Source organism: Anastrepha ludens, chromosome 4, assembly GCF_028408465.1.
Source record: "Anastrepha ludens isolate Willacy chromosome 4, idAnaLude1.1, whole genome shotgun sequence".
Taxonomy (NCBI): domain Eukaryota; kingdom Metazoa; phylum Arthropoda; class Insecta; order Diptera; family Tephritidae; genus Anastrepha; species Anastrepha ludens.
In genome coordinates this window covers 44,419,187-44,446,350 of record NC_071500.1, presented here as the reverse complement: position 1 = coordinate 44,446,350, position 27,164 = coordinate 44,419,187, and the positions used below count along the sequence as shown (strand labels likewise).

General features: G+C 36.3%; 1 protein-coding gene across 1 annotated transcript; it reads left to right on the top strand.

Moving 5' to 3' along the window:
- Nucleotides 1–10,877: 10,877 nt before the first annotated feature.
- Nucleotides 10,878–11,367, top strand: LOC128861656 (probable insulin-like peptide 3). The gene is made up of 2 exons (XM_054099948.1): nucleotides 10,878–11,034; nucleotides 11,171–11,367. The coding sequence occupies exons 1-2, from the start codon at nucleotides 10,878–10,880 to the stop codon at nucleotides 11,365–11,367; spliced, it is 354 nt and encodes a 117-aa protein (XP_053955923.1).
- Nucleotides 11,368–27,164: the final 15,797 nt, after the last annotated feature.

Genomic DNA, 27,164 nt, shown 5'->3' with positions numbered 1-27,164 from the left:
GCCAGACCGAAAAGAGCACGTCAAAGTCGTTCAAAAATAAAAATAAAGGTCATGGTGACAGTTTTTTTCGATTTTCGTGGTGTGGTGCACTATGAATTCCTTCCACCTGGCCAAACTATTTATAACGAATATTATTTGAGCGTTATGCGTCGTTTACGTGAAGCAATTCGTCTAAAAAGACCAGAATTATGGGCCAACAACTCTTGGTTTTTGCATCACGATAATGCACCGTCTCACACTGCACTTGTTCTTCAGGACCATTTCGCCAAAAGTTCCACGCATATCGTTCCGCAACCACCGTATTCGCCTGATTTGGCTCCGTGTGACTTCTGGCTATTCCCAAAACTCAAGAGGCCACTCCGGGGAACGCGTTTCGAGTCGATTAAGGAGATAAAAGCTGAATCGAAGAAGGTGCTGATGGCTATACCGGAAATGGACTATTTGTCATGTTTCGGGGATTGGAAAAATCGTTGGCATAAGGGTATTTCATCGAGAAGGGATTCTTTTGAAGGGGATGAAATTGATTTACAAGAATAAATAAATATGTTTCGTTTTACAACCAAATTCACCTTTCTTTTTGCCCATCCTATTATTTCTCTTGCTTGGCGAAGAGGCTCAGCGATTGGTATACTCATCTTAAATAAACTTAAACATCTCCGACATACGAGGGCTGAGTCTAAAGTCACCAACAATATGACAGCAGCTTATGTCTGTCCTTCTGAAGATACCCAAGCTATCTAGCGAAATCAAAAGTGAATTAGGAATTAAGAGCGCCAGTGACTTTTGCGATAAATGAGGAATTAATAAAAAAATAATTTCATCTTACATATTTACGCTGTAACCAATACAACCAACGCCAATTAGAAACCTAAGTGAGGCCAAGTCTTTCTCTACCTTTCACCGCTGAAGAACCTTCCGAAAACATGGATACAGAGTCTTTAATTACTGCTACGTCGCTAACACGGAAAGGTAAAAAAAGTTGTTTCTAATAGCGATCGCCCCTCGACAGGCAATGGCAAGTCTCCGAGTGTATGTCTGCCTTGAAAAAGCTCATAAAAAATATCTACCATTCGGAGTCGTAGGTCCCTCCATTTGTGGATATCATCAACACGCACGCCACAAAGAGAGGGAGGAGCTCGGCCAAATACCCAAAACGGGTGTACGCGCCAATTATATACATATATACTATATGTAAAACGGAAATGTGTATACATTTTCAATTGCATTTTGTTTGTTTTGCCCCTGCATCCTTTTAATAAAAGCTTGTAAGGGATAACCGAAAGTACATACACAGCCTTTATAGTCCCGTGAGCAATGGAAGAGCCAACATTTGTCAAGCAGATTTGGAGCAGATTATCTCCATAACTTGCGCAGCAGTATAACTCGAATATGTGAAGCCATTATAGCTAACGATGGTGACGAGACATTTTATTTTATATATTATAAACCCATACAATACAGTTTGTAAGAATCGAATTGATCAAATACTACTTAGTTATAGCGATCACGCTTTTATTATACAGACTGTAAGTAGCACGACAGCTGATGAGATGGGGAAATTATTCTACCTTCAGGACTACCCTCATCGTTAGATAACTGCGATGTAATTAGATTTTGAAGCTTGTTCCTACAATTTTCCGTTGCGTTAAAGTGTACTTTCAACCAAGATGTAATAAGTGAGGCCAATAACTATTAACCGGCTAGCAGCTTGTACAGAATTGGACGTGAAAACCAGTACCAAATACAATTTATTGAAAAGTCTATACTACCAATTAATCATAACGTTGCTGAGGCACATTACAACAATCGGGAGCGCTAATAGTAGAACATATGGCAAATCGTTTATAGAATATTTTTCCTCCAGATTTTCTTCCAAATTTTGCCAATAACGAAATAAATTAATAACGAAATAATTTGAAGGAGAACAACTGGTTAATAGGAAGATTCGTAAATACTTTTGCGTAAAAAGTTGAAGTCTACAGGATTATTCACTTAATGGGGAATCAATCGAATTGCACAGAACAGCTTCAACTAATAAATATAGATATCTCATATATAACGTGAAGGCAACCGCATGTCAGTCTTTTCTTCCTCTTTTATATGCTGAAAAGGCTTTTCTGATATTCGCCGGAATATAGATCTTTATAGAGTTTTAAATGGAACAATGAAAGAAAGAACAACAAAAGAAGAGAACACTTATCCCCTATGGTTATGAATCCAGTTCTTACTATGTCCTACAGGATATTTAGACCCACAAATACTTAGACATTCTCGTCCATATTTCGACTAAGTTGTGTATCCAGAGGAAAACATAAGAAATATTTCAATGCTGGATTCATATCAATGTGTAAGTCGAGTAAAGTTCGTAAATAAGCTGAAGCGTGGAAAATCCCCAGCTTTGATAAACAGCAAAATTTAAAAATTATGATGGCAAATATAATATACAAATTTAGCTGTTGGTTTGTCGTAGTCACTTGCAAATTCCATGATGCCGGACTATTTGCGCTTAACTTGTGAACTCCCGTTTGTTTGAACTCAGTGTCACCATTTAAACAGGGCTTTTTTCCACTAAATTTACCTTTTTTGTGTTGTATGATATTTTTAATAAAATTAGTGTTTAACAAAGAATATTTAAATAAATGTTGACGTTTCCATTGCGAAGTTGTATTTCATGGGTTAAAAGCTGAAAAGAGTTGAAGTGATTCCTTAAATAAACTTTGTAAAAGAAGTACCTTTAACATCTACTTATTCTTTTTGCCCCTTATTCCAGTTGTATTTACTTCCAAAAATTTGGAAGTTATAATAATAATTTTATTTAAAATTGGTAATTTTCAATGGAGGCGCAAATTTCGGACATCCTGAAAGGAGATATGGAGCTACTGCCTCAGTAAGCGCAAACCAATAATTGCTCGGAACTCTCTAGAAACTAGTGAATTTTTTCTCTTGGGTTGCTGCCGTTGAACCACTTACATTTTGATAAAAATCAAACCTAAGGGGCGCTTCCATTTTGCGCTTTCTAGTAGTGATTGGATTCTACCATATGGGAAACCTCTCAGAAGACTATTAAATCTCATTTGAAAGCTACACATGCAAACTGAACTACTCTATTCATTTGCTATGCCACACCCATATAATGTACAGCTTGTTCGCCGGTCATGGTGGTGAGCGAATTATTACAGTTACTGTTGTTGTACTAACATGGTGATGAAATCAAATGAATGGAAGGCGTACACAATGGGCGTATGTCGAATATGAATGTATGAATGCGTGTGTGCGTGTGTGTCCAAATTATTTTACTTAACAAGATTGATAAGCGAAAAAGAGCTTGCGGGAGTATTGAAAATAGCAGTCGTTCTACGAAAACTCTGAATGTGTGAGTGAGAACCAAGAATCAACCCTGCAGGGAAAAGCAAATTATTATGGAAACATTCTAATTCAGATGCTGGTGTTTAATAGAAGAAATCATAATAGTTAGTCATTGCCTAGATTAATGCCAGTAGTGAAATTGTCAATTTGTATGCAAATTAGCTTATTTTTTAGTTTAAGGGGTTCAGCTTCTCCAGCACTTTCAAATATTTCCTTTTTTTTGCTTTAAGAGTTCCTTTACAATCCAAGAGTACCTTTTTAATGTTTAAAACTTAATAGAAAGTCTAAAATAGCGCCTATAAAACCAGAATCACTTCACAGCGTCGAACGAAAGATGAGTAAGAACGACAATTTTAATCGCGTCTTTCTCGAAATACGTCTTTTTCCGCGCTTTCGAAAATAACTCAAAACTTAATCGAATTAAAATTTTACGGGGCTATTCTTTAACATATTGGCCTTTGCATGCACCTAAAATTTTACATTATTGATCAACTTATTTATAAAAAAAAGTGGAATTTTTTTCTTTCTCACTTCCAATTGCACATAACTTGCAGGTTATAATCTTTATTAACCGTTTTACCCTGTGGCAAGAACTCATGATGCACAACGGCTCTGCAATCGAAACAATCGGGAAGCAAAACTTTTACATTCGACCGAACTTGGCGCGCTTTTTTCGGTCTTGGTACGTGTGGCAGCTTCCATTGAGATGATTGAGCTTTGGTTTTCACGTCATAATCATAAACCCACGATTCCTCAACGGTTATGACCCTCTGGAGCAAATTTGGGTCGTCGCGGACAGAGTCCAACATCTCGTTCATGCAATGCTGCTTTCGGTCGAAACTGAGCAGTTTTGGTACGAATTTTACGGCGACCCATCTCATGCCAAATCATTGAAAGAAATCGAATAGCACGAGCCAATCGATATGTATAGGTCCTCAGCAACTTCTCTAATGGTGATTCAACGATTGGCTATTACCATTTTCTTCATTTCATCAATTTTTTCGTCTGTTGTTGAAGTGCTCGGGCATCCGGCACCGGCACACTTTTCGTCGTTCACATCTTCTCGGCCTTGTGAGAACATTTTCTACCACCGATAAAAGTTGCTTTAGTCCAAAGTAGCTTCTCTGTATAACACAGTCAACATTTGGAATGCATCCGCGCACTTAATTTCGTTTTTCACACAAAATTTGATACAGGTTCTTTGATCCATCTTTTTGAATAGGTAAAAATCGAAGACGAGCCGAAACAAGTGCAAGCAAAGCAGCTGTCAACAATTAACTGAACATTCAAAATGGCCGAATTTGTTTAATTTTTTTGGGGTTGCTTGTAGAGTAAGTTTGAACCAATTTTTGAAGGCTTAAACAGTTACTGTACCTGAAAGAAGTTGCATGAAATATCTAAACCAGAAAATGCATTGGTGCTCAAGTCTTTAGATAGTTACTTGAAAAATAACCAAAATGCAAAAAAAGAGAAAAGAGAAAAAAAAATAATAAAATATTTCACTTCCTATTGAGCGATAACAGGAGAATGACGCGTTTTAATAAATAGAAATATTATCAACTAGAATCCTCATAATTTTCATTTAAAAATTAACAAATGGAATGAAATGGTTTTTTGTATTTTGATTGGGCCAAAGCTGATTATTTAGAAACAGCAACAGACTAGCATTTTCTTAGCTAGTATGAATTGGTATTTTAACTGACACTTTGCTGATGCATGACCATACAATTGCCATTTAGGAGGGCGTCGGTGTGTTAAAAATACCACTTTCCAACATGGCAAAGAGATAGAACACGATCTGGTTGAGTTGAAAAGTGAACTGCTGATTTTCATACTCACAGCTAATATTTTTCCCTACAGGGTATGTTTGCCTATTTATACGCATGTATTCGTATCACACATACATACACGCATTCCATAAATTTCTAACGTAGTAGTCAAATTGATTTTCATTTGCCTTGTCAACAATCTTCCATTCCATTTGCTGGCAGATTGAGAGATCACATGCCCTTGAAAGACTCATTCTGAAATTGCTCCTTTATATGTCGCATACAAGGATGTATGTAGAAGCTTATAAAATTTCGTACAGTTACTTGAAAGACATTTAAAGCATTTAGATTTTCCAAACTGCTAAATTCATGTAGTAATTTCCAAATTGATACCATCTTAATTAAATTCTCTGACATCGAGTGAGTTCAACAGATAAACACATACGCATGTATTTGAATACCTATAAACACATTTCCCCGAATTTCAATTTATGTTCTGCACAAATATCAAACAAAGGTATTTATTATCAATATAACATTTTATTCTTATATAAAATGTTAATAGCGGGAATAAGAAAATAAATATATTTTTTTAAATACTAATAACACTCATGCATACAATGTGAAGTCCAAAATAAACAAGACTGATCTAAAATAGAAACGACAGGAGCTTTGTTCTTATAACTTCTAGTTCATTTATACACTGTTTTGCGCGATCTAAAAGATTTTCGAAGGAGTGTTTTAGGTCATTGACCGGAAAGTCGGTACAAGACTTTTGGATGGCCTCTACGAACGCAAAACGTTCCGAAAAGGTAGAACCTGCAGGTAGCCATATCAGGCGAATACGGTGGGTGATTGATGGATAAAATGCTATTTTTAGTCAAAAAATCAGTCACAAGAGTGGATCGATGAGATGGTGTATTATCATGCAATAAGCGCCAGCTTCCTCCTTCGCTGTATTCAGAGCGAATTCAACCAATGCAATGCAACAAACGCTTTAAAACGTCAAGATAGAAAATTGCATTGACGGTTTGGCCGTTGTGAACAATTTCCTTGGAATCGTAAAAACAAATGAGCATCGACTTGATTTTTGACTTCTCCAAACCCGATTTTTTGGACGATGGCTCGTTTGCGGCCTTCCATTTGGCACTTTGACGCTTAGTTCCAGGTTAATGTTGGAAACCTACGTTTCTTCACCAGTTACAATGTTGTAAAAAAAGTTCTCGTCTATTCTCGCCTCTTTAATGAGGTCTTTCGGATGTTTACTTCTGAGCAATTTTTGGTCCTCAGTTAATTTGTGCGAAATGAAACGTGCACGGTCCTTTCGTAAGCCCAAATGATCAGTTAAAATCCGATAAATCAATGATTTGGAGATATTCAACTCCGATTCCATGAATTTCAACGATGATTTCGGTTCATTTTTGATAAATTCACGAACAATTTCGATGGAGTTTTCGATGATTACTAATTTTGGGCGGCCCCCTATGTTCATTGTCATTTGTGTCCTTACAACCATTTCTGAAACGTGTAAACCACTCATGAACTCTGGCACGAGATATTCAAACATCGCCATAAACTTCTTTCATCAATTCAATCGATTTTAAAACAAAATTTGATATTAACTATTTGTTCTCATTTTTGTACCGATGACACAAACGTACTGACCTTTAGGCGCAATAACTTCGCTTCCACTGAACCGAATGCCACCAATCTTTCACTGGAAGTCAGCTAGGGATATAACCCCAAAGGCGCCAGTCTTGTTCATTTTGGACTTCACCTTTTATGTATTTAATTGGCGCTTGCGCCCTTTTTGCGATGCTTTTTCACCGAAGGAGCTTTTTCAAGGCAGAAATACACTCGGTGGTTTGCCATTGTCCGTCGAGGTGCGATTGCTTAAAAAAACTTCCAAATAGTAGTCACGCATCAGCCCATTCGGCTGCGGTAGAAGTGGCGACTTTTGCTGATGATTCAGCCTTCATCGCATCTAGTGAGTTCCCTGCAGAGGCCTCCTCCCTGCTACAAAATCACTTACACACTTTGGAAACTTGGCTCAATAAATGGAAAATTAAAAGTCTATTCATGTTACATTCACACTAAGAAGAGGGCAATGTCCTCCAGTGTATTTAAATGGTCATCAAATTCCTACTAGCGACACAGTCAAGTACTTGGGAATGCATCTTGATCGACGCCTCACATGGAAAAATCATATTAAAGCTAAGCATCAACAGCTTAAAAATAAAACCAAAAGACTTAGTCTAGAAAACAAGGTTAGATTGTATAATGCTATATTGAAGCGTATATGGACCTACGGTATACAGCTTTGGGGAACTGCCAGTAAGTCCAATGTGGAGATTTTGCAACGCTACCAGTCAAAGACCTTGCGAACACTTGTTAATGCACCTTGGTTTATCACAAACGAAGCCATACACATGGATCTAGGTATTCCATTTGTTAAGAGAGAAATCTCAGTATATTCTAAGAGATACATTGAACGATTGTCTAATCATGTAAACACAAATGCTATTTGCTTGTTGGACACAACCAATAAAATTAGACGATTAAAGCGCAATCATGTCTTAGGCTTGCCTTTAAATTTGTCAATTTAATAATAATAATAATAAAAAAACAAAAAAAGAAAAGAGCTAAATATGAATATGTTAAAATGCTCCAATAAATTTTAAAATTCTAATATAAGTTATACATGAAGTAATAGGACTATGAATAAGTTCGTGCGGTTTTTTTTCGAAATTTGAAACTTTATTGACGTAAAATGGTTACAAATTTAATATTCAAAATATTGTCCATCGCTTACTACTACTTTTTCCCATCTTTCTGGCAATTCACGGATTCCCTTTGTGAAAAATTCGGTCGGTTTTGCCGCAATCCACGAATCGATCCATTTTTTGACTTCATCGTAATTACGGAAGTGCTGGTCAGCCAGGCCATGTTGCATCGATCGGAAGAGATAGTAATCGGATGGCGCAAGGTCTGGACTATACGGCGGGTGGGGTAGGACATCCCATTTGAGCGTTTCTAAGTATGTTTTGACCACTTGTGCAACATGTGGCCGAGCATTGTCATGTTGCAAAATAACTTTGTCGTGTCTATCGGCGTATTGCGGCCGTTTTTCTCGCAGTGCTCGGCTCAAACGCATCAATTGTCGTCGGTAGACATCCCCCGTAATCGTTTCATTCGGTTTCAGTAGCTCATAATACACAACACCCAGCTGGTCCCACCAGATACACAGCATAACCTTCAGGCCATGAATATTCTGCGCCGACGTCGATGTTGAAGCATGGCCAGGGTATCCATACGTTGCCCGACGTTTTGGATTGTCGTAATGGACCCACTTTTCATCGCCAGTCACAATTCGATGCAAAAAACCCTTTCTTTTGTGCCGTTGAAGCAGTTGTTCGCATGCCATAAAACGGCGTTCAACGTCTCTTGGCTTCAATTCATACGGCACCCAATGGCCTACCTTTCGGATCATTCCCATGGCTTTTAAACGTTTGGAAATGGTTGATTGATCAACTCCCAAAGTTTTTGCAACCTCTTCTTGCGTTTGAGCCGGATCTTGATCGAGCAATTCCTCCAATTCGGTATCCATGAACTTTGGCGGCGCACCCTCGCGTTCTTCGTCTTCCAAGCCAAAATCACCACTTTTAAAGCGTGCAAACCACTTCTGGCACGTTCGCTCAGATAGAGCATGCTCACCATAAACTTCCACCAAGATACGATGACTTTCGGCTGCTTTTTTCTTCATATTAAAATAATGAAGAAGAATTCCCCGCAAAAACACATTATTTGGCACGAAATTCGACATTTTCAAGTGTGGTAAAAATATTGTTGTTTACGCTTCAAATAAAAAACTTATACTGACGTTTGTGCCTTACGACAGTAGCTCTCCAATGAATGTTTGGAAATGTGGATCGATGGAATAATAATCAAGTTACGCCATCTGTTGTAAAACCGAAACGAACTTATTCATAGTCCTATTAAGTCATACAATTTTCGAGTAAAAATTAAATCTAATAACATAAAATATGCATAAGAATTGTAAATAGAAAAAATTCTATAGTTTTCTATGTAGTTTTGCACCAGTGTAAATACTATGCTGCCATTAGGTAATAAGATCTCTTTTGCTGTATATCTGTATTCTAAGATAGATTGCAAATAAAGTATTTCCATTTAAAAACAAACAAAAAATTTTGATTCGGTGTTTGGTTTCAATACCGCGCCCGTGTGCTAAGTCTGTATCAAATAGTGCCTCCAATCCTATATATCTGAAAACTTTCCTTCGTGGATTACCAAGTATCGTCTAACCGAAAGTATTTAAGAGCGTTCGATGACCATCAGCAGGAGTTTTCTTCGTATGGAATAATATAGTTGAAATTTCCCATAAATGATGAGTATTAAAACATAAACACATGAACTGATAAAATAAATTTATGAATCAAATTTATGACATGAATGGGAAAACGGTGTAATGTTGAACTTATGTGCTTATATATTTAAATAAACCAGCTCATTTTATTAAATTAAAAAATATTCCTATTTCGTCAAAATTATGTTAGGTTATGCAGGCTGGCCGAAGCCACGCAGAGACCTTTTTGGTCCATAGCTATACCAGATCAGCGTCGTTTTTATTTTTTATTTTTCTTTTGTTAACGAAAATATGCATCACTTAAAATGCGCGTACTGTTCGCGAATTTTAGGAGTCACTCAAGCTCCAGTTCAGGTATAGATTCTAGACTTTCAAAACTGAGAGCACTTATGTAGCATAGTCTCATTTTCAAGAGAGCCGGACATTAGCATAGAAGAAGCTCCAGGGCTCTCTTGTACCAGGCTCATTACATTTCCTGCAAACATCGTTAAGGGTTAAGTTTACCTTGTAAGGCAGTGCACTATTAGTATGTCTACTAAAGTTCTACAGTTCCTTCTATCGAAGGATATAATCGATTTAATATACTTGTGTGCTAGTGTGCTGTATCAATTAGTGTTATATTTCATATTGCTCTAATAAATAATAATAATAATAATAATATACTTGTCATCATATGCACGTTTACAAATGATCCTGGCAACTTTGCAATTGGTTAATCTAAGCCATCTGCCTTTTGCCTTTCTTAGAATGTGTTCCTCTAGTTCGTTTTGAATTGTGTGCAGAGACTTAAGTGCCTGACTTATTTGATACCTTGGAAGTGTGGCGCCTTCTTTAGCCATTCCGTCCACTGTCTCGTTTCCCTTTATTTCCAGCAACTCAATGCACACAAAGCCTATTTCCTCAAGGTTATATACAAATATTTATTTGCATTAATTTAAATTTTTGTTCATATACTTAATATGTACAAATGTGTATGCAAATGCAAATGCTTATGTATCAAATAAATTAATTTTGAATGAAATCTGAATAAATTGGGTAATGGTAAATGTTTTGTACTCCATATCCTAGCTTAAAAACGTGTAGGCAATTCACGCATTGCAAAAATTCTTCCGGACGATCTCGCCTTTTTGGGCTGAATACCGTAAAATGGGAAAATTAAATATGCTTAATTGTATGTGTTTATAGGTATGTAACAACGGCCTGACACCTGAGCAATTCTTGCCTATTTGCTAGTATAAAAGCAGAGTCGGAAGCTGTAAATTACATCAGTTGCTTTGCACAGCTTCCCCAATAAGTTGCGCCATATAAATACCAGCTTCATATATTACAAAAACTCATAAAAGAAAACAGCCGTTATAATGTCTCTGAATTTGTTGAAAATCTGCGTGTTGCTATTGGTTTTGTTTTTAAGTTTGGAGCAAATCACTAGCCAACGAAAGGTGTGCGGTACAGCGGTGGATATGGTCCTGGACACCATTTGCGAAAATGGTTTCAATTCAAAATTCAAGAAATCTTGTAAGTATATTTGTAAATGTAAAAGTAATGAAACTTTCTCTTTAAGCCCTGTTATTATGCTTTCATAATTTGTGTTGAGTAAAAAAATCTCAATTTCATTTCAAAGCTAAGTAAATTTAAACTTATCGAATTATAGTGGAATGGGATCGTCATGGCAATAATGAGCTGGAAGATGAGTTGCCCTTCCGCTTCTCGTCTTTTCCTTTCCTAGGTAAGTTTCATGGTGACGAAGTTGATACATTGGCTAAGACCCGTCGTCGTCGTGAGGGAATATACGATGAATGTTGCCGCAAGGGTTGCACCTACAGCGAGTTGTATTCGTACTGCAAATAAATGGTTGCATTTTTATAGACTAGAAATACGGAACGCAGTAATGGGTGCGATTGGACAATGTCAAGAATAATTTTTGCTTGTTATTCTGTGTAAGTTATGCGAACGATAAACAATTAACAAAATCTGTTCAACTAAAAAAGATTCTGTATATTATTTGCTATTTAAAGTTTTCAAATGAAATTGTTAAAATTTATTCTAAGCTTATATAAATAATAAAAGCGTATAAACGTGGCACTTCTTGAAAAACTGAAAATCTGTAGATATATTTTGCACGCAAGTTGTGAACATTCAATAAAGGATTTGACGTCGCTCTCAAACATCGCTGACGCGCACGCCGAATGCCAAGGCTCCCCAGCAAGAAGCCTTCTCTTTCGATTACAATACCTCTCGCTTCTGTAAACAACTTGGTATAGAGCTGTTTTTGCTTCTTTGTTTAGGCAGAGAAATGTTAAAATACTAAGGAATTATCATGGGATTTCTTGTGAAACTTGAAAGACTGTAGACACTGAATGTTATAATTTATAGAAAAAATGATATGCCAGTGATTACTATGCATACGAACGTGGTCTTCATCAATTGAATCATTTTAGTCTAAGCCGAGAAGGCGTCGGAAATGCTTCTTGAATTGGTCGCCCTTCTAAATATATCCAAGAAGGAAAGGATGATGGAATTGAACAAAAAAAATTCAAATTGATGTATGGATATATGCATTGTTAGTATAAAAATGTGAAGAATAATATTTATGGTTAACCCACCGTTGGGTACCCGGGTGTGGTCAGACTCTTTTGGCCAGATTTTTTCTACTTTGGACGTAAATTTAACATATTTCTGTTATAGCTAACGACTTGAGCTTCCAGGTAACTTCTTAAAATTTCATTTTCTATCGATTTATGGTTTGGTATGGTTGTATCGACCAAATATTAAACTGCTCACAATTCCGGTTTTGCCCCACCTGGCCGAAGTTAGTCGTAATGTTCGCACTTGAATGCTTTTTTGTGTTTTTTTTTTTGTTCTTCAGCTTAGTGAGCTACTTTTGATAAATGATTTAGATGGAATTCAAAAATACTCACGTACATACATTCTGTCAAAAAAGTACCGGGAATTGTTCAATAAAATGCAAAAATAATTACTTAATCATCAAAATTTATTCTGTCGCCTTCAAAATATGCTCCATTCGAAGCAACACACATATGCCAGCGATTGGCCCAGTCATCAAAGCATCTTTTAAACGCGTTTGAAGGGATCTTCTTCAGCTCCTTCAGCGGATTGGTAATTTAAGTTTTGGGAAAAGGAAAAATTCTTAGTGGCATAAATCCGGTGAAAACGGTGGTTGTTCGATGATATTCGTCGAGTTTTGCTCAAAAAAGTGTTCCCAATATGAGCCTTGGGAGTTGGTGCGTTATCATGGTGCAAGATCCCTGAGTTTTCTTTCCACAAATTGGAAATTGAGCGGACGCGAACTCCTTACAGGCGAACAAACATATATACATACCTACGATATGGAAAAAAAGGGACCTTCCCGGATAAGGTGGGATGTTTTTTCATGCACACACTTAGTTTGGTTCGCGCCATAATTTTATTAACGCTTACGAATAAAACAATTTGTCTGTCCGGGCATTAGTCAGTAGGTAAGTTTTACTACTCAAATCTTGTAAAATAAATTTTTTCGTATAGAAAATAATTAATCCCATACATTTGTTATAATCTCAACACTGAGACTGAAATGAAAATGAAATTTCCAAAGAAATAATTACATAAGTTCGATTTTAATTATTAGATTCGATATGGGGAAAACACAAGATGCGCTCATCGTCAAGAATAAAGAGATTATTCGGTCAAAATGGATGTGTGAGAACAATGACTTAACTGCCTTTGAGTTGTTAAAATAATTCTAAAACCATCTGCAAAATAGTTTACTTTTGAAAACAGAAAATGTTCGTCAATTGATTTCAACTTCCAAGTTGCTTATGTAATTAATCTAACTATCTAGTTTAATGTGCAGTCACTCACACGCTGTTTGATACAGATACGATTTTTTGTTGTAAAGTTTTCTATATTTTTCAATATTTTGTGAAAATAGTTTAACAGAGTATGCATACATCTTATTTATTTCAATTTATTTCATTTGTGCTGCGGCGTGAATTCTATGCATATTTTCTTTTTTTTTGCATTACAATAAAATGAGCGGATACTGTTTCGTATTTTATGTTGAGAAATGAAATAAAACGAAATAAATAATATTGCTGCATACTTTGTTTTTCCGTTTTTGCAAAACATTATGAAACATACAACACTTTACAAAAACAATCGTATCTGTATCAAATAAGGTGTGAGTGACTGTAGTCTTGCAATTTTGATTAAACTTTATTTCCAAGTTAATTATTATAAAATACCTTAAACTATTTTAAGCCATCAAATATAAATTTAGCAATAATAAATTGCAAAAAAATTGTCTAAGATTTTGTGATATTTCGAAATAACCTCACTTTTTTGCAAGTGGGTGAAACAGCAGCATTGAAGTACGAATGATTCATTTTCCAAAATCGATAGCATAAAAAAAATTTTCATGGGGTCGATATACTCATTTTGGAAAGAATAATGGGATGGCGCCTATCGTGGTACCGTTACTTAGCTCTCAGCGAATTTGACAATGAGTTACGTCGTTTTAGCGCCAGTAAGGCAAGATTGCCTTTTTCGTAACTTGATTAAGGAATTTTTTTTTTTGCTATTTAGTCTCGAAGTATTAGTTCTTTCTTCATGGCATTTTTGTAGCCTGTTCTAATTAAAAGTAACGTTTATGGTATAGTGTTGTACAATATACATTTCTTTAAATTAGTTCAAAAATTCACTCAGTTTTATTTAGCTTTACATTTTTTTAAACATCTGGTCGCATTGCCCGCAATTGCAGTTGTTGTTTGTGTTATTCTGCTTTCAGCAGACAAATCTCTCTCTCGCTACTGCAGTGCTGCCTAGATTTGGGTATAAAAACGCACTAAAATGGACATTTTAAAGAAAATAAAACACCAACTTTTTATTGAATTACTTAAATAAATTTGTGTGCGTTACAAATTGTCTTTAAAATGTGCGAATTGTTTAATTAAAGGTTATGTACAATTTCATTTATGAGTTTTTTGTTAAGAAAACGACTTTTTTGCTCTCTTTTTGGAAAAATGTCGTTATGGTTTCCTGAGTACTTTCTGGCATTTTTTTTTCTTAGTTTAACTATGAATACACCTCTTGATGCCATATGTCCCACTCAGGATTTTGGATCGAAAGAAACTCTCTTCGTTTTAATTCGCATTCAGTAAACTCAAACGCTTTTTAAAATGTGTAGAAAAGTTTTCAATATTAAGAAGAGTTGAGAGAAGAAGATTTAATACTCTTGCCTAACCTTAAAAGGAGCAAAAAATTAAATTTGCACTTTCAAAATATCAAATTTTATAAGAATCAACAAATTTTCATTAGCACTAAAACCTTCTCAGGGTGACCTCTTTTAATATTCTTTTGTTTAATAATAAATTTGTTTTTCTTTAACTTATAAAGGGTGTTTTTTTTAGAGGTTAGGTTTTCAAGATAAAATAAAACGTATATAATTTAATGTTATGGCCAAGAATTTAGCTTTATTATAAAGATAAGGGTTTGCCATTATGTTTTAAAAATGATTTCGGCCGAATCGATTTTGTTTGGACGTTGTTTTTGGCTTGTGGCCGGGCGGACCATACGATCGTTTACGCTTGGGATTGGAGAAATACACCTATTTTTCATCACCTGTAACGATTCGATACAAAAAAGACTTCCTTTTGAACCGGGAGAGCAGCATTTCACAAGTGGTTTTTCTATGTCCGCAAATCGTAGTTTGAAGGCACGAAATTCGACATTTTTTAAGGGCGACAAAAATGCATTGTTGTATGAAACGTAACAAACAATGAACTGAATACTGTTGACAGATGACAGACGAAAAAACAAAACATTTGGGAAGGTTTAAAAATACTCCTAGCAACATCTAGGGTCTAATAGCTAAAAGTCTCATTTAATAGGTATATACCATAAAAAATACCAAAAAATAAACTAAAATATTTGTCTTATTGACAATTAAATAAATCTATTTATGCCGTAAAAAAATTTTGTTTCAACGCTTTATTAGTTAATGTAGTAAAGAGTTTTCAAAAAGAATTTACAAAACAACAATCAGGACTGTTAATAAATAACAGAAACTTTATAGGATTAACTGACTTGAAACAAGTTAATGCGACAGAAAATTCGTAAATTCAACAGTAAAACTCGGCCTCGTGTCAACAGAAGAGAATTTCTTTATTTACCAGATTTATTCTTTTGATGCCATTTAACTGTGAAATCTATTGTGGCAGCCTGTAATTCGATTGATTTTACGGCATTTTTCCTCTGGGCGTAGTTTTAACTGTGTTTATGCTTCATAAGAAATTACAAGTCCCGAACACCATGGCCGTTGATTTTTGAAAATAAAGAAATAATATTGAGTTTAAAGTGTTCACTAAGTTCCAACTTCCTATTTTATCTGTTACTTAAATAAAAATTGTAATTTAAAATTGTTTATGTAATCGGACATCTTGCCATGCACATAACATTAAAAGTCCGGCCATATTACAAACTAATTTGATGGTTTACATTTGTACGGTTCCTCAATGAAAAAAATCGTGTGCCAATATTTGCCTTATAGCAGTCATGAATTATTAATTCATTGAAGCCATATTCATCTTTTATCGTTATGTTAACTGCCCTGTATCCCTTAGCGTTGCAACTATTTTTACCACCACTTGGATATCCAATGAACTCCTGCGGCCATACAATTTCATTAAAATATAATTTGATTTAATTAATTAATTTTTTTCTGTTTTTGTATATTTTTTGCATACTTTACCTTCTTTTTTAATTCAATATTATATCTGACTACATATACATACATATTCATGTGGAACTTATCAATAAAAATCACTTACCAATGCGTGCCTGTGTATGCACTATTAGCAGCGGCAGAACGAGCACAGCCATTCGGAATGTGTGCAAAAAGGACCAAATGCAAATTTGTGCTGCCATTTTGTTTTTGTTAGCTGCAATGTTGTTTGTTGTTTGTTATTGTTATTGCTGTTGTATGTTGCTCTATTATTTGTCGTTTTCAATTGCTCCGGAAGCGAATGCACTTTTTTCATACAATTTTCACACACGAAAAACCAAGGCAAAATTTATTTATAAAAATATTAAAGCATACAAATTAGCATACAAACATAGTTTTCAATTATTCAACTGCGCTCGGGGATTGTTGCTAAACGCTGGAGAAATGCATATTTCAAACTTTAAATGGGTGCATACAATTTTGTTATACTATTTTATATTTATACATATTTGTGGGTTGTTTGGATGTGTGTGCTTGTCAGAAAGAGAGGGAATTAAAAGTGGTCGCTCCACAGGCTCCAAAATCAATTTCAACGTTGAATTTACTTTTGTGATTTGCCACCTTGCCGATTTTTCTCTCACACTTGCTTTTTTATAGTTTATTTTTATTTCTACACACATACACACATATGTTGGCATACATACACTGTGTCTTCTTGTATTTCTTTATTTATTTTACTGCCAATCGAATGTTTTTGTTTTGGACAAGCACACCTGCAATTGAGAATTGGCAAACAGTTGAAGCGCACAGGAAATCCCCATTAAGCTTTTCTTTTCAAGTACGAACGCACCCACATGCATATATATTATGTATATATGTAATATGCTTGTGTGTGTGCACAATTTTTTTTTTTTTGTTGCTATCACTCACAGCACTTGGCTTTTTTATTACTTTTATCGTTTTGATTTTACGTGTCGGGCATTTGTATTATTTTCATGTAATATTTCTATTCAACATATACATAAATACATACATACACACCCCTATGTACATATGTGTGGACGTATGCACGTGTAATGGCTTAAGTAACTGGAGTATTTTGTGCACATGTGCCGCTAGCTTTGGAAAATAAATAAAACTTTGTTGTGCCTGTTACAGGGCTCACACAAATTCTTGTTTCTCTTTTTTCTTGCTTCTTTTTTTTTATTTGTTTGAGAGTTTTTCACCGTCTGTTGCCTTTTCTTGCCTTAAAAATTGGCGTGCATCCTTTCACTTTTGCAAGTTGCACAGCTTGGGATGTTCACTCAAACACTAGTCTTTTCTTTCTGTTTTCGGTTAACTTTTTTGATGAATATTTTGTACATATACATGTAAATATATGAATTCGGTACCTGTGGCATTAAAATAAATTTCGTATTTATTTTGTGTTGCTGGTGGCAATCAGGTGCTTTTGATTTGGCCATTTTTCGTAACACAAATCTTATGTTTTAAGTCATTCTGCCCCACTTTGCTATGATCTACTTTTTAAAGTTGTTTATTTTAAATTTATTTATATACCTACGATTGAGTGGTGTAAACCTACTTTCAGCCTCTACGCAAAACTTGTACATGTGTACCATATATGTATGTATGCAGAAACTGGTTAATGGCTTTCGATATTGAACGAAATAGGGTATCATTGGTGTGGAGAATCAACGTACTATTACCCACGTCTCATCGCAGTAAGCCAGTCACACTGAGCGCAAGTAAAGCCGACCACTATGGCAGGCCGAGGAGGTTTAAACGATAAGTATCGATCAAAGTATACATTTTGATACATTAATTTTCAATGCCGCTGCTCGTTCTTGCAAAGAGGAAATGTAGAAATCTCGAGAATGCAAAGAGAAAATGTAGAATTAACCGCAAATATACGTCGATTAATTTTATGAAAACCAGCCTTAACCCTATTGCTTTATTTCAATGATATCTACATACGCAGAATAATTATTCAGGAGAAACTGTGTTGCGGGCCAATCTAAAAAAGGTCTGCGATAGCATTCGAAGCCTTTACGTAAATTTAAAGCTTATGAAAATACTAGCGAAAATCATCAGATGGCTTTTTTTTCTAGTATTTGATGCTGCCTGCCTGCGAGTTTGAAATTAGTGGGACAGAAACTTTTATGCTACCGCATATCACTTCTTTGCGCATCGGCTATCGGATCTGAAACTCAGACAATAATGTGAATTCAAGTGCTCGCTGATCTTCTAAATTCGCACAGGGTTTGATTGAAAAGTAATGAGTTTTCCTGCGCGGAGCGTCTGCCAAGCGATCAACCGAATCGGCTGGTGGGGGAAAATGATCGTTGGACCTTCCCCTTCCACTAGAAACCGGTCCCAGTTCGCTGGCAACAGCGGTGCAAACAAACATCACTCCGCGCGTGGAAGCTGTTTTAAAAGTGTGTTAGGATTTTGCAGTGGCGAAAATGCAGCGATCGTTGGAGCAACGTTACTCGATCAAATTTTGCGTAAAGCTAAACAAAACGAGTACCGAAACCATTGGGCTACTCAAGGAGGCTTACGGGGATCATTCTCTGTCCAGTGCCCAGGTAAAACGGTGGCACAAGTCGTTCAAAGAAGGCCGGGAGGACGTCGTCAACAATTGGACCCTTCATCATTGACCAAGATGGGGGTTCCGATGCTTCCCTACGCTCCCTACAGCCCAGATCTGTCCCCTCCGGACTTCTTCTTGTTCCCGCGCCTGAAAAGAAAGCTGAAGGTGAGGCGTTTCGACTCAATCGAGGCGATCTAAAAAACTGTGACAGCCGAATTGAACGCGATTCCGGCGGTGGAAGGACCGCTACCAGCGGTGTATTGACGATCAAGGGTCCTATTTTGAAGAATATTAGTTGTATAAGTCAAAAGGTTTAATAAAACTGCTTAAAAAAATAAGGCTCATTATTTTTCAATCAAACCCTGTATGTGTGTATGTACTATTTAATCAATCGAAAGCATCCAACCTTATATTTTGACCTCACTATAGTCCCGGTAGCCGAGCTGGATTGTGCATAACTACAATTCCCTTGCTTCCAGGTTCGATGTCCAAAGTAAAAATAAAATATGAAGTGATGGAAACATTTTTTTCTAGTACCAGTCACCTTGCGGCAAGAAATGGCACATATCTGCCATAAAAAAAGTTTCCATAAATAACATAACTAAGCAGGTTCAATGTGCAAAGCTTGGCCTCAAGTATACTCAAATTCGACTCTGACGGTGAAGTAACGCATGTAGAGTTTAGTTTGCTACAACTCTCGTCCGATGCAATACTTAACGATAGTAGGAAGCAGGCTACCTAGTTCGGGTTTAAGTGCCATACTGACAGATTACAAGCTTTCGATGCTTGCATCTCGTAAAAATGTCAGCCACAACTACGCCGTTCAAGTAGTAAGAATTTTAAGCATCTTTCAAATAGAATTCTTCTTGAAAAATATTTCTAATAATTTTGTAAATTTTATTTGAATTTCATTTATTTTAGTTTGAAGGGCATAACGTACACATACATATGTATATATATGTGTATATATACTACATGCATTAATATGTAACACAAAATATGTACCAACAACTTTTGTGCGCTCTCAATTTTTACTCCACTTATGCCGTCGAATCACAGTCACACACATGCCTACATACATATGTATGCATGTCATACCAAAGTTTCTACAGCGCAGCAAATCAAAGCGACTGAGTAGAAAAAGTGTGGAGTCGCATCTGTTCGCTTGTCAAAGCATTTTTTTTTTACTTACTCGTATATCGCCAGTCAGCTCAATGATTTCCGTGACCACATTACTTTGCTGCTGCTGTGACTTTTTGCCAATAATAACGAACTTTATGGAAGGGATGGAAAGAGGTGCTTCACTCTTGTGAAACTTCTTTGATTGTGGGGGGAGCAAGCATACATGCACACTCGCTTACACATAGGCATGTATGTATGTATATGTATTTGTTATTGTCTTATGCACACAAGCTGTATTTGCGACTCCTCAATCGTAAGCAATTTGTTGTTGGAAGAGTTTGATTTTTCCAATATTTTTCGAACTTACTACTCGTTTTTTTTTCAATGACTCTTTGCTTTGATTTGCAGCTTTTTGTTGTTTAGTCGCTGCACTTTTTTCTACAAATTTTTTATTCTACTTGATATTTTTCAACTATTTTTCACAGCCGCATTGCGCAATGCCAATTTCTCGATTTCGTGTTCATGCTGTGCTGTTGGTCTGCTGTTCGCCACAAGCAATGGATCGTTTCCGGTCACTTGCATCAGACATTTCGACCAACTAATTACGAAAAGCAGCTCTTGACGCAAACGTCTTACGCACCTGAAAGTAGTTTTGGAAAAGAAAATAAAGGATAGTTGGCAATTAGACAAATGCTATGTAGGGCAATACGTTGAAATTTTCTATAAAATTTTGTATAGTAGATGAAATTATTTGTAGTTGTAAATATATACGTATATGTATGTACAAACATAGAGGAAAATATACATATACACATATAAACTTGTGTGGGGCTGTTTCAGGAAGTTTTACTATCGCTGCAATCAACTAAATGGCACACTCGTTCTTGCTTTGAAGGTTTTTTTGTGAAAGGAAACAATATAAATAATCCAGTGTGCCAATTAAAAGTAAGATTTAAAAAAAGCAAATATCAACTGCAGACAGCTTCAGAGTGTACTCGCATATATAAGAAAATATATAAAGGCTGTTTTTGACGTGATATCGTCTTATAATTCGATTTAGCAGGCGGCACGCACGAAAAAATGTGTCGTTACCTTGCTCATTAGTGTTACCTTGCTCATTTGTCGTTACCTTGCTTATTTGTCGTTACCTTGCTCATTTGTCGTTACCTTGCTCATTTGTCGTTACCTTGCTTATTGTCGTTACCTTGAATGAACTGCAAGCGAAAGCGCGGAACGAACGACAAAGCAAACAAAGCAAACGAAATGCAACGTTCGACATCTTGCTCTCTCCTATTTAAGTGAGCGTATATATGTATATATATGCGCATATGTACATATGTAAATTCCCGTATTTGTATTTGCATATGCCTTCTTATTGATTATTATTAATTTGATTTATTTGAAGAATTTAAAATAAAACCAAGTTTGTTAATAATACCTGTTGTTTTAATGTTATTATTATTAATTTTTTTATTATATATGAAGGAAAAAATTTATGGTAATATTTACCACATACCTTATAAGATATGTTGTATACTAATATATGTATATAAACATGCATATACATATACAATTTCGCGCAATTTTCAAAAGGAACAAATCTATATGTGAAGATGCATACAAGTCATATGGACATATCAAATATACGAATCTATTCCGTACGCAAGCAAATGTAAGCTAATGTGCTTGAACTGCAAGCGAGAGCGCGGAACGAACGACAAAGAGCACAATCGGCCCCCGCGTTCGGCATTTGTATATAAATTCACATACTTGTATTTGCATATGCCTTCTTCCTGTGTGCATGGTAATGAACCATTTCTCTATTGAGAATAAACGATGATAGGAAAAATAGGAAATGAAAGGGAGTGTTTCAAGTGTAATGTGTCTTGAGAAAGTCAAATCGATGATGATGCCTCTTAGTGTTGTTGACTTATTAACGTCTGATGCACAATCGAAATTGAAGATATCTTTCATGAATTTGATAAATGTTTCGTCATTTTTCACGTTTGTGTAAATGTAACTTGACCTATTCCATTGCAATTCCATTTACCTCCTCCTCTATATCCATACAAAATATCTATCAAACAATTAAAATTAAAATTTTGTTTTGAAAATTGCAGCCATTCCATCAATATTTTCTTATGACGTTGTCACGTTAAATTATCGTCAGTCAACCGGCTTTACAGACAACTTCTTTTTTTTTAGAGGTAAGGTTTTCAAGATGAAATAAAACGTATATAATTTAATGTTATGGCCAAGAATTTAGCTTTATTATAAAGATAAGGGTTTGCCATTATGTTTTAAAAATGATTTCGGGCAAGTGGCCGCCGCGGCTGGCTCGAATAAATTCCAGCCGAAAGGCCCAATTTTCGACCACTTTTTGCAGCAATTGGGGCCGTATGTCAGCAATAACGCGCCGAATATTCTCTTCCAAGACGTCAATCGTCTCGGGCTTATCTGCGTAGACAAGCGACTTCACATAGCCCCACAAGAAATAGTCCAGCGGTGTTATGTCGCACGATCTTGGAGGCCACGCCACAGGTCCACGGCGCGAGATAATGCGCTCACCAAAAGTTTCCTTCAATAAATCGATTGTTGCGTTGGCTGTATGGCATGTAGCGCCGTCTTGTTGGAACCAAAGGTCGCCCACATCAACATCGTCCAATTCAGACACGAAAAAGTCATTAATCATGGCTCTATAGCGCTCTCCATTGACTGTAACATTATGGACGGCTTCATTTTTAAAGAAATATGGACCAATGATTCCCTCTGCCCATAGAGCACACCAAACAGTGACTTTTTGAGGATGTAACGGCGTCTCAGCAATGGCTTGTGGATTATGTTCACTCCAAATGCGACAATTTTGCTTATTGACATACCCATTCAACCAAGAGTGAGCTTCATCGCTGAACAAAATTTTCTTGAGAAAATCGGGATCGGTGGCCATCTCGTTTTGGGCCCATTCACCGAACGTGCGACACGCTTGATGGTCGTTCGGCTTCAATTCTTGCACGAGTAGGATTTTGTAAGCCCGCAAACCAAGATCCTTCCGCAAAATCTTCCATAAAGTGGATGGGCACATCTCCAATTACTGCGCGCGATGGCGGATGGACTCATTCGGGTCTTCTTCGATACTCTGCTCCACAGCAGCAATAGCGTCTTCGGTGCGCACTGTACGACGTCTCTGAGGATGCGTATTATCCGCTAGAGCAAACGTGGTGCGAAACCAATCCATGGTTAATCGAATTAGTGACTCTGATGGACGATTATGTCGACCGAAGATTGGACGCAGCGCGCGATGCGTCGCGCGAACCGAACCATTATTTTCGTAATAAATTTGCACGATTTGCAAACGTTGTTCAGGTGTAAGTCTATTCATTATGAAATGGCAAACCAAACTGAGCATAAATCAAGTGACAGCTGTCAAAAAGACCATCTACGAAAAAAATAGTGCCAACTTGAAAACCTAACCTCTAAAAAAAACACCCTTTATTAGTTTGGGGAAAAAATAAATCTATTATTTTCATTTCCAATTTTGCGAAAATAGTTTAAAACTGTTTTATGGTCGATATTTAGCTCCTGGGCGATGCTGTGACTACTAATATTCCGGTCAACTGCAATTATTTCTGTGTATTTATTGCCACTATCAACATTACTTTAACATCAGCAAAACATGAACGACATCGGCAAAACATAAATTGCACGTAAACTATTACAGTAACGGCATCATAAACACCATTCACAACTTCAGCGACTTGGCTTGCATATTCGCTATTATCAAAGAAAAACTGCAAAACGTACCGAATTTTCTCTTTGTTGAATTTCATTTTTTTTCTCTTCGCCTTTTTTTGCGGGTGAGGGGATATAAAATGTCTAATGCATCATAAAAGATGCCGTCACAGCAACAGTATGCCCGGAGACTAAATAATTCCCTCTTGTTTGCAACCGTCGTCCACCCTGGCACCGCTTCCGTATTACTTCAGAATGGCGTTCCAGGTCCCGCTTTTTTATACGGAAAAATCTTTCCGCGAAACCACTGATGATCTCCCACGTTTCTTCGCTACTTATACATCTTGTCGATTACATTTCCAGTAATTGTGGAATAATGTGTGTTCAGCGTCATCTTCGGCGTCATACACGTATATGCATGTGGGGTGTTCGGATTTCCCTATTTCGAACAGGTATTTCTGGGAACACACGTGCCCCGATAACATTTGAGTTATATAAAAATTGACTTCATCATGTGGTGACGTCTTTTATGGACCCTAGCCGTCCATCTCCAGCGTGTTTCCTTAATCCAGCGGTCTTGCCATAGCCTTAGCATTTCATCCCGTATTTTGCTACAGGTTTGCTAACTCTTTCTTCCATTTCCTCTTTCTTTAGTGCCCATAACTTTTTCCTTTTAGAAACCACAAGTCCATCGGTATTGAACCGCTTATTACTTGAACAGCTGGTCCTGACACTGTGCGGTAGGCGGTTATAAATATCAGGGCTGCCGTTCGTTGTACCGATGCTAAGAGCTTGCATCGGTGATTTATCTTTAGCGCATTTGTCCACAGTTCAGCTCCGTATAAGAGCACGGAGAGCGTGGTAGCCATCATTATTTCCCGTTTTATTTGGGTTGGTCCCGCTATGTTTGTCATCAGCCTACTGAGTAGAGGCGCCGTCGTAGCGGCTTTCTTTCTTTTCCGCGAGTTTTATTTGGGCCCAGAAGGTTAGTCTTGAGTCCGGTCTTATGCTTAGATACTTAAGAACTTTTTTTGCGATTAGGGTTGTTAATACCCTGTAATTCACAACTGAATGGAACAAACAAAAGAAGCAAAAGAACTTTTTTAGTTTGAAATGTCAGCTTGGCAACAAAACTTTATATTGTTTGATTGATACTTTACGAGATATCGATCGCTACAGCCACCTACCGATAAAATAATGAAATATGTATATACAGGTTTACGAGGAAAGTCGTCTTAGATGCTTACAGATTTTATTATTTAGATAATTTCTGTTTGAAGCCGTTATAGGGCACGATGCTCTAAACTTGACTGTTTCCTGATATTCAATTGTAAAGATTATTTTAAAAATTCAATTTTTGTTTGCTTGTACGCCCATTTCTTTTTAAATCTTGGGGTTTTGTTTTGGTTAAGAACAATCATTAACAAAATTCTAGCAAATCCCCGGCAGTGTTTCTTACTTTAAATCATTCAACAAAAATTTGTTTAAATGGAAACTATTCCGGAAATTATTTTAAAAACTATTATGTTTTTGAGCTAACCTAAAAAGTAGTACTTAAATTAAGGCAGTAAACCCTTATACGGATGTCGGACTTAGTAATAAAATTTCATTAGAATGAAAAGATGGAAAAATACTTTAATTAAATAAATTATTTAACAACTTAAACTTCCCTATGCATTATAATTCATTATTGACATGACCGCCCCTATTCCTGCTACAATTTTTCTTTTATTTTCGTTCTCATTCTTTAAATTACTCTTCACGACGCTTGTTCTTAGATGCTGCCTCATTGCGTCAGCCGTGTCGAGTACTTTTTGATTTCGAATATCCAAATTATTGATCGGAATCATCTCATTTATGTATGATATGAAAACTCGATCTGCTATCTATGAGAACTTCATAAAAGTGCTCAAGAGTTTTTCGTTTTATTTCCATTTTCGTTAACTAATCTTCAATTCTTGGGTAATGAAACAAATGCTCACATGCCAGTCTGACTCGACGATTTTCAAGATTTTATCAGCATTATCGATAATTGGCCTACCAGGGGCTGTCTCAACTTCGACGCCTATAATTTTCAGAAGGGAATCATTGCAATCTCCGTTTTTATTTAGTGCTGGAAAGAAAACGATAGCAATAACGATATTGAAATTTTTATAACGAATGTTATAATGAAATTTTTGAAAATATTTACTTCCTAGCGTCATATATTAGATTGGTTGGAGTGACTGAAGTCAGTTGTGTTAGCAGCATATTTTTTTGTAACGAATTAATTAATAATTAGGAATATAAGGATGCATCTTAAAAATATCATGTATGTAGTTATTCATTGGGATGCTGACTGCTTTTTCTTTAACGGCAGATGAAGTAGACATTCTTACTGATGTTACACAACCTCTAGGACAATTTAATTCCGTTCCAGTTCAGCCATCATCAACTACATCTGTGATAGTGTCTTCTTTTTTTACCTCCTCTTTTAACGTTCTTTGAGGCTCAAAATCGGCTTCACCTAACACTAAAATGGCAGACGACTTTTGAAGCGTAATGACTCCTTCAAATCTTCTATGCAAGATAGTATGAGTCGAAGTGCGCATCGGTATATATGGCTCGATGAAGACATCTTGCGGTGAACTTTCAGAACTTTTTACTTTAATGTGCACTTCAAATAAATTAATTCATAACCCGGTTGAGAATTGCATTTCAATGGAATGATAAATGCATAGTGCGTCACGTAATTACTCAATTCTCGAGCTAAAACAGACCTTTACAAACTTCATGAAAAGTGGAAATTTTTCAAGGCTGCATTGCTGTTTGCTTGTTGTTCTACTATATCTTTTTTTTGTTGTAGCGTTGCTTTCATACATATCTCACGCTTGAATTCATTGTTTTGTGTTTTTCAACTTTTCCTGATTTTACACCTACACTTACATATATTTACTCCATGAGAGCATTCATTTTATGCTTCCTCCGTCTTTGTAAAAAAGGCTATTTGCGCACTTTTGTTTGCCATAGTAAATTTCCTTTTTTTCACTATTTCATGAAGGTAATTTTTTCATTGTTGTTGCATTTTAATTTTCTTCTTTTTCTCTCCTTTTTCATCTGCCCATTATAATTGATTTTACAGTTTAACTTTTACGTAGCAATCGAAAGGCTAACCAACAGTCGAGAACAACACTCAGACCCAGACGAGCCAGGCAACTTGAGATCAATGGGCTTAAGCAGGAATACAGACGGATTCACAATTGTTAGTATTATTGTTCTTCGTAATACCCTGTCTCGCCCAGTAGTTGCTGTTGTCAGTGTGAGGGCCGTTTGCTCAACGGTGCGACCAGCTCATCCAACTTTTATGGCCCATCGCTTGTGTCCTTTTAATGTTTATTTGTTTCTTCTTCGTAACAATGGCGGTAATGATACAACAACAAAGTTAAAGAAAAACACTGTCAATGGTCAACGTTGCAGGCATAACTTTTTATTTGCCTACAATTTTTA

Excerpts from the sequence above, each read along its gene's own strand:
- LOC128861656 (XM_054099948.1), top strand. The coding sequence starts at position 10,878 with ATGTCTCTGAATTTGTTGAAAATCTGCGTGTTGCTATTGGTTTTGTTT. Across the intron at positions 11,035-11,170 it reads TTCAAAATTCAAGAAATCTT|TGGAATGGGATCGTCATGGC; the intron begins GTAAGTATATTT and ends ATCGAATTATAG.